At 38.9% G+C, this 8,682-nt stretch overlaps 1 protein-coding gene across 2 annotated transcripts; it reads right to left on the bottom strand.

Moving 5' to 3' along the window:
- Positions 1-1,725: 1,725 nt before the first annotated feature.
- LOC118301021 (T-cell surface antigen CD2-like) lies at positions 1,726-7,922 on the bottom strand. Of its 2 annotated transcripts, none has more exons than XM_035626045.2 (9): positions 7,789-7,922; positions 7,003-7,090; positions 4,762-5,082; positions 4,449-4,522; positions 3,684-3,861; positions 3,435-3,497; positions 3,147-3,224; positions 2,462-2,682; positions 1,726-2,381 (listed from the first exon to the last, which is right to left on the bottom strand). In XM_035626045.2, exons 2-9 carry the CDS (start codon positions 7,082-7,084, stop codon positions 2,301-2,303), a joined length of 1,098 nt encoding a protein of 365 aa, XP_035481938.1. In that variant the 5' UTR covers positions 7,085-7,090; positions 7,789-7,922; the 3' UTR covers positions 1,726-2,300. The 2 variants fall into 2 exon arrangements, with proteins under 2 accessions (XP_035481938.1, XP_035481939.1); XM_035626046.2 differs by having other exon boundaries at positions 3,684-3,858; positions 7,789-7,921.
- Positions 7,923-8,682: the final 760 nt, after the last annotated feature.

Below are 8,682 nucleotides of genomic sequence, written 5' to 3'. Positions count from 1 at the left end.
ACACGGAGGGAGGGAGGGAGGGAGGGAGAGGGTGGCCGGAAGTTAGGTGACGGTCTGGAGGAGGAGTGGAGGGAAGGGAGGACCCAGGTGGAGAGAGAGAGAGAGAGAGAGAGAGAGACAATCCTGCATCAACTTGGCTCTCTCGTGTTAGACGACGACGACGATGATGATGAGTCAGATTCATAAGGATAAAACGCACTTTAAACTCAACATCCAAATTTATGATGAGGACACCTCATGTTTCAGAAATCTCTGACGTATGCAACTATAAAAAAGTTTGTTATTAAAGGTGATTATTAATTGGAACGATGTAACTCCTGCCCTCCCGAGGTCAGACTAATAACATAAACATAACATAAATGAAGGACACCATATTTCAGTGCCAGGATTTCATGTCTCCCCCCCCCCCCCCCCCCCCCCCCCCGGCAGGGCTGCCCCTTTTAACCAGTTTGACACATTCCCGTTGCCAGTTACTGTCCGGCCCTCAGGACCCACGCTGTGTATTTACACAGCCCGCCTGGGCAGGTCAAAGTTCACCGCCCAGCCAGCCTCTGGGGGCACAGGGAGGGGGGGAGCAGGAGGAGGTGAGGAGTTTGGGCTTGCAACCTCAGGGTCAAAGATTCAGATTTCAGGGCGCATCTGCTGTGACACTAAACTGATACTATGTACTAATTTAAATAATGTGTGTGTGTGTTCTCAACATGGTAGCTGCTGTCATACAGCATCTGTTCAAACTAACACACACTCACTCACTCACACACACACACACACACACACACCACGCACGCAAGCACACACACAGAACACAGTCTTATCTTCCATACTACCCTATCAGTCATTAACCGGGTCACGAGTTCTTGGCTCTGCATCTGGTTTTAACATTTAAACTCCCATAATGCATCTGCACGATTTTCCATAAGTTAAGTCCATAAGTAAAAAGAGACGTGTTTTACATCAACATTCAAAATTATCGTGACTGTTTTATTTTTTTTGTTTTATTTGTTAATGTAAATGGCATCATGGCTTCATTCATGGGCCTAAAACATTTTGCACTTTTTCCACTTCTTTGCATTTAAACTGTATAATTTTTGCAACATGAGAGAAGGAGAAATTCAAACCTGAGCTTTGAGATAAAAAAAAAACAAACAGAGCGAGAGCTCCATCTAGTGGAGGCAGTCGATCAATTCTGAGTTTTTTTTTCTTAACAACAGTTTCTTCCCTTTTTAAAACATCCATCCATCATTTATACCTGCAAATTATCCTTGATTCTGGAAGTGCCACTTTCTATTAGGAAAAAATAAAATTGTTAATAAATTTCAGTGGGAAATGCAGTGTTATAGAAGCCACGTTACAATAACCGTGGAATAAATGAGGTACATAAGAAGCAAAATAACAATAATTTCACACAGCTTCCTAACATACACAATTATACATTTGAGTTTGTGACAAATGATGAGTTCACCTTCAGAAAAGGTCTGGTGAATGTCATATTTTAAAGCTGCAAGTACAGGAAAACCTCACTCACACACACATGCACACACACACACAAATAATGTTGCACTCAGCAGTAGCTCAGCATATGTAGGAACTATGCTCAAAACCACAAACACATTCTCATCAAAAAGACACAGGATACACACACACACACAGTCAGCTGCAGAAGTGAAGAGGAAGATGCAGTTTTGAAACAATCTTTTCACCCACTCACATTTCAGTGGAAATGTCTCACCATAATTTACAGCATTTATTAAAAAAAGTACATCTGATACAAATTGTGTGAAGATACATTAAAGATGAATGGCACAGACCAGTGGTTTTCTTTATGTTATTACTTGTATGATATGCATTTCAACTGTTATTCAGTTGTGTTGATCAGGTCAACGTGTCCATATTTTGAGAAAGTTTGAAAAAAGACACATGGTTGATTTAGTCTGGTTAAAAGAACATTTTTCTTTTTCATTTCATCAGAGAGGTTATTTTCTTTATTAAATCAAATCGTAACACAAATACAAAATAAAAAGGTAAACAACTGCATAGAAGAGTACGTAGAAAGAAAAGTTTGATTTTTGTATGAAAACAATGTAGCAAACAAATTGTAATAGATCCTGAAGTTGAAAGCAACATATATCAGCAAATCTATGAGGTGCTAGAGGAAGATTTTGCTTTCTCTAAAGCTGTTTAACTTAAAAAAAAAAGTGTAGTCAGAGTATACTGACTATAAAACCATACAAGTGAATTGGGAAATAACAAGAAGAAAAGAGGAGTCAGTAAGTTTTCGAGACTGTGATACTCAAGTCATGTCACACTCTGGGAACTATTCTCCGGGGCTGAGGAAGAGGAGGAGGCTTCTCGTCATTTTCGTTGACAAGTGGTCTGGTGGTCTGAAGAGAAGAGGAAGACAAGTGTCAGGTCCGACTGCACCGTGATCCTTAAGACTTGATGCAATGACCTCCTACTGTACCTGTGCAGGTCTTCTGGGGCTGGGCTGAGGTTCCCCGGTGTGGGGGTCCTGGGCCCTGGAACGCGGATGTTCCCGGGGCTGTTTTGGCCGATGTTGGCGGGGACCGGTGTGGCCGGCCGGCTGCTGCTGGTGCTGGCGACCGGGAGGCTGGCCGTGCTGAGGACAGGGTCGCGGTTGCTGTTGGTCAGGATAGGTCAAGCCCAAACGGAACTCCTCCTCATCTGGAAATCAGCAGAGATGATGAGCCTAAATATTTATCTTTTCTATTTTGGCAAGAGTATAAAATATCAAAGGATATTTTTTAGAGATATTTCTTGGTCGTCATAAGCTCCAGCTTGTGTTTCTTAAACGGAGTTCACGGTGGATTTTAGAGGTTCTGCATCAGTGCAACAGAAACTACCGTCTGTTCACTTTCACTTCTGTGACTGACTGCAGGACGTTTGGTGATACTTTGTGGAATCGATTCTTCTCTCAGCAGTGGATCCTGTGTCACTGTGGGTTTTTCCCCCCAAACACACACTGTGGCCAAAGAGCTCAATTTGAACTCCAGCACTTTTTAAATCAAAATATCACAGACCTTAGATAACATTTCTTGGGGGGTTAGAGTAGGCCATTTATAAAAACATGAAATCACGACATTTTAAAACGAACAACCACACAAACAAGAAAACAAAAAAACTCTTACCCTTTATGAGCATGCGTTTTTTCCGTTTGGCCTGGACACAGCAAACAATGACAACTATTATCAGCACCAGAACAACACCTGATCGGGAGGGACAGTAAAAACAATCTGAGTGAGACATAAACATCTACATTTGCATATTTCAAACAGGCGTAATTCATTTAAGTCCAATTCCACAGCATTTGGAAGGACACGTTGAAGTCCAAAAAATATGTATCAGAAACGCACAATCCAATAAAAGATATCGACAATCTTAATGTGAAGATACACAGGTGAGCAAACATACTGTACCTCCTCCCCCACCCACAAAAATCCAGATGCTAAGTCCCATTACTTCATAGGGGAAAACAAAGCCTGAAGGAGGACAGAAAAAACAGAATCAGTATTGATTGTGCCATTTTAATATCTTGTTTTAGAGTATTTGATGGACAGTTGGTATATGTGCCTCTTATTGGAAATTTTCTTTAACATTATCGAAACGTGTCCCATCGTTGACAACAGGCTGGAGACATGTGGCTGTGGTCCCCGGGTGACGCTCACCAGACTGATGGCAGGGGTCCTTCACAGGAGCACTGGTCAAAGAGCTGACCTGGTTTGAAACTTTGCAACTGAAGGAATTCTTTTCCACAATTTTGGCCTCTTGCATCAGATGTAGACCGTTCTTCCCTTTCAACACTTGGTCATTCTGAAGCCATGTAAATTTGAGATCCTTGGTCTGCTGGGTAATAAAAAAGAGGACACATTAGAGGCAAATCCCGAGAATATGTAGACATTTAAGTACCAAAAAAACCTGCATTTGCAGTTTTTATTTTTATCTCGTATTTGGAAGACTTCTCTGGAATTTTCCTCTGATTCGACAAAATTACAAATGCTTTTCTATTTTTATGTGAAACTTCGTCGTTGACCTTGGAATTAGAAGTTTGAAATCCTTTTTTAACCATATCCCAATGTCTGCATCAGTGAGAGAACTGGATTAAAGTTTAAAAAGAATAGAAAATATATATTTATATATATACAGTATACTTTATTTATTTGACCTGGCTTTTACTTTTGCAGCCCAATCGGCTAAAATTAAAGCTTCGGTTTGCCCTTCATAAGTTCGGGTTTTGTAAGTTAAATACTGAAATGACAAATGAGAAATTCACAGTTCTATTTGTTCTTAATAGTAGGGGGAAGGAAGCCACAGACCCTCTCTGTCAACAGATTCAGTGACCACATCTGCACAAGGGAAAGATTTGCAAGACACACCACATGGTTCTCACTGCTTTGTTCATAAAACATATTGTGCAGTACATTTGTCCTCACCTGAACAACCTTGCAAGTAAATCTGACAGTGGCTTGGTCACACACAGTCATCACTTCAGGCTCCGGAACACGATCTGAGTAAAGCAGGTTTAATTAGATATAAAATAGACATAATTTTTAGTAGTGCTTGTTATGCTTAAAAAAATGCTGTAATTTATCATATTGTGACAAATAAAATATGAAAACAGATGTGATGTGATGTGAACTGAAGACACAGTATTAAACCTTCCTTCTAATCCAGATGGTCAGGAAGTTAGATTGTGATATGCTTATATAAATAGAGGAAATATTCCTATAATAAGATGTCACCTACCCAATACACACAAACGTAGACTCTTAAAATCTGCTACCGATGTTCCATCGTCTCTGTAAACCCTGGGCATGTAGCTGCCTGTGTGGCTTCGGTTCAGTTTTGTCAGCTTCAGGGATCCATTTTGATAAATGTCATAATTGCTCTCGGCGACAAGCTTTTGATCAATCACCCGTCCATTGTTTTTCAAAGGTTTTCGTTCCACGATTTGTGTCTGCTCCCGACTCCATTTCAGCTTTTCTGTGTCTTTCAGGTTGTACGTCAGAAGCACCGTGAAGTTGTCTCCCGTCGCAGCGTAGCTGTCGCAGAGAGCCCCTTGAGAATCTTTGGAACAGAAAGAAAGGTGAAGAAACTCAGTGGTTAGATACAATGGTATTTTGTGCTCTGCAACTTCAGTGTTGCTGATGTTTTTTATTTTTGCCGCCTGAGCTTCATTCGTGACTTGCAGTGGCTGCAGTTTTCATCCACACCAAAACACACGGGAGACAAACAAACAAGGACGCAAGGGAGGAATATAAGGGGAACAGTGCTTTCTCTGGGAAGCACGAGAGACAACATAAATTGTATGTAAACTGCATGAAATAACATCAACATCTGTCATCATCAGCCAAATTGGTTCAATTTAATCTTCAGGAGACCACCGCCACAATGTGATGAAATGAGAAGTCATTTTTAATTGTTTAAAAACTATTCATCAGTGTGATGGCGATGGCACGAAACAGAAAACGACATCCTCTAAAGGTCACAACGAAATGCTCATCAAGTTTGTGTCATTCCAAATGAACCGAACAGAGATGTTTAAAAAAGTCATCATCACTATTGCCTTCCACTTGTGACGTCAGACTGAGAGGAAGTGAAATGACGCAACTCACGCGAGTAGCAGCTTCATACTTCAAAAGAACTTCAGTCCCTGTCGTTTTTCCATTGCAAACTGCTCACAGTAAGGATTTTAAACAATTTTCATGCATAACAGATATTTTCTATATGGACTATTACAGATAGTGTCAATTATTTAAAAAAAAAAATAGGTTATTTAATTACAATCACAGAAGAACAAGCTGATATTTCAAAAATGTGGAAAGTTGCGCTATTATCTACTAGAGCTTTGACCACAGGTAAAAAATTTGAGATTAGATTTAAGAAACTATATCTGCTTTTCTATTTCTTGTTCTTATTGAATGTTCATCTGGTTTGGAAATGTCCAACAATAAACTTTCAGCAGCCAGTCACATTCCTTTCAGACACTTAGAATCATTTTTTACAGAAGTTGCTTTTTCAATTCAGCATAACATTTTTTGTTCAGGAAAAAAGGAGCCTAAAATGAAACCACAGAGCAGGCTATAAAATGCCTCACATAATCACACATTTATTTCCTACCGAGGGTTTCTGAAATGTAAAATAATTTTATCGTTTCAATGTTTTAACCAACTAGTTTGTTTAGATCATTCATCTTAATTTGAATTTAATTTTATATTTAAGAGGAGACTTAATAGAAAATGGATTTCTTTTAAATACATCACATACAATACATACAATACAAACAATCACAACACACCTTTCTGCTCAGGTAACGCCTAAAGGCCCATAAATAAAATAGATATTATAATAATTAATTTAATTTATACAGCACTTTTCATTGCTAAAAGCAATCTCAAAGTGCTAAAATATTATATACATTTATACTAATAAGTAGAAGTCATGAATATGAATACACAACCATATGTTTTTTTTAAAAATATAAAATGTTTCATGTCATTCCATGGCGACCCATAAATGCCAATGTTAGGTAGATCACTGACATCCTTTGTGCAGCTGCATTAATATTTGGCTGTTTTTTTTTTCCACATTCAGTGCAAAAGCGACAAATTATTTTGACACTTGACTCATTGAGAAACAACCACTACATTTGTCTATTACGTTTTTGTGAGTTTTGGCCCAAAAAGTGTCCAATCATTGGTGGTTTGACTTTCCTACAACCTACAAAATATATAGTTTCAGCCTGGAAGGAGAAACACATCGTTTGAACACATTAATGGAAAACAAATATCTGGGGTGGAAAACACAAAGACTCATTCGACACGTGTTAAGGTTCAGTAAAAAGTAGAGAAGGGGAAACTTTAGGCACTTTAAGAATTATTCAGATTTTCGACCGACTGTTCCGCACTAGAACCCAATTCCCAAAATCACAGCATCCCGCCACTAACTGAGGACCAGAGGGACTGCAGTCGTCGGAGTTCACGGTACCTGTGGAGGTGATGACGGAGCAGCAGAGCAGAAGCAGGGTGATTTCTGAGACAGCAGCCATCTTCATCGTCATCCCCATCATGTTCGGCTGCAAAGAAGAACAATGTATCAAGGTTATTTCCTGTCAAAGCACACCTAGATAACATCCTTCATGTGTGCGCGCGTGCACATGTTTATGGTTTCTAAAGGAAGTGATCCAAGAGGCCCCATCGACTTTTTTTGTCAAAGAACAAAGTGAGCAAATGACATATTTAGAACAAGCAGAGTGAAGTGCACTTCTTATTCTTGCTTTATTGCTTCAGTAACTAAAAATATAACCAATGACCTTCAAGTGAAGAATCCTCTCAGCATAATTCCGATACAAACACCAAACAATTACATTTTTAGGTGAGCACCGATTTATGTTTTAGACTTTAAAATATATTGACAGCTTCCTTTTGTAGTTTATACATTTTGGGTCAGACTAAAAACTGACATCATAAATGGATTCACTAGTTTCTAACTGCAGCAGCACGCCATCGATTGTTTTCTCCCTATATTCTTATTGATAGTGAATTTTGTTTGTTTGAGATAAAAAAGATAAACGATTAAAATACCACATCATCTTTCAATCTGCAATACCCGATCAACACATGTTGCACCCGATCACACACCAGCTTCAACTTTAACAGTAGTTCACATTACAGGTTTCCTCTCACAGTCGCAAACTGTCACAGTCAAAAGAAAGTTAAATAACTAATGGAAGACACATATCGTCACGGAGTACACACACACACACAAACTTACATGTTAGTTTAGCTTCAGTTCACATTAGTTAGAAGAAACTCAGTTTGGCATTTTCTCAAAACACATCAGGAGGATATCCGTTTCACAAGTCACTCTGGGTCTCTATTATTTTTCACTTCCTCCAGCAACTTTATTCTTTTTTCAGTTTCAATTTTAGTTGAACTTGAACTTGTTCCTTCTTGTCCTGAGGATGTGTGAGTTTGTAATCATGTGTGTACACACAGTTTATTTATATTCTATAATGCTGTTTTCCAATCAAATGGTATAAACCACCACATGGCAGCCGAGTAGGAAAAACAGGTCAAGTCCAACTTGGGTGATATCAGGAATATCTGATGCCGACGTCTTCTCATATTTGTTGAAAAGAACGACAGACAAGTCTAACAAACCTTTGGCACAATGTCTGTAAGTTACAAAAGAAATTAAATCGAATGTCTAAGGTCCCAGATCATGAGAATGGGTTTCGATTGTGCCGATTACCAACAGTGTCCGTGGGCGGAGAAACACAGTGTAAACTTATACTGGTAAGTCATTAGAAGTCATCATTTTTCTGTTTGATGCATATTAATACATCTTTGGGACAGAGAAAAGCAAATGTTTTTATCAGGTTGGTACCTTTCTCTATAATCTGTGACTATTTTTTATAATCATTAAATTGTTGCGGTCATTTTTGAAGCAAAAAATAGTAAAACGACGGCAAATATTCTGATTCCAGTCTACAAAAGGAGGGTGTTTCCTGCTTTTCTTATAAAATATCATACTGTATATAGTCTGAGCTTTAATAATGATAAGAATAACATTCGTCTTCACCACTGACAAACTGAAAATCAACAGCAGCAGTGAGCAGTGACACTGTAACAGTACCTGCAGTTGTCCACAAGGTGGCACCTTTAC

This window comes from Scophthalmus maximus, chromosome 2 (genome assembly GCF_022379125.1).
Source record: "Scophthalmus maximus strain ysfricsl-2021 chromosome 2, ASM2237912v1, whole genome shotgun sequence".
NCBI lineage: Eukaryota > Metazoa > Chordata > Actinopteri > Pleuronectiformes > Scophthalmidae > Scophthalmus > Scophthalmus maximus.
Note: the sequence above shows the minus strand (reverse complement) of the source record. Positions and strands in the feature narration are given on the sequence as shown.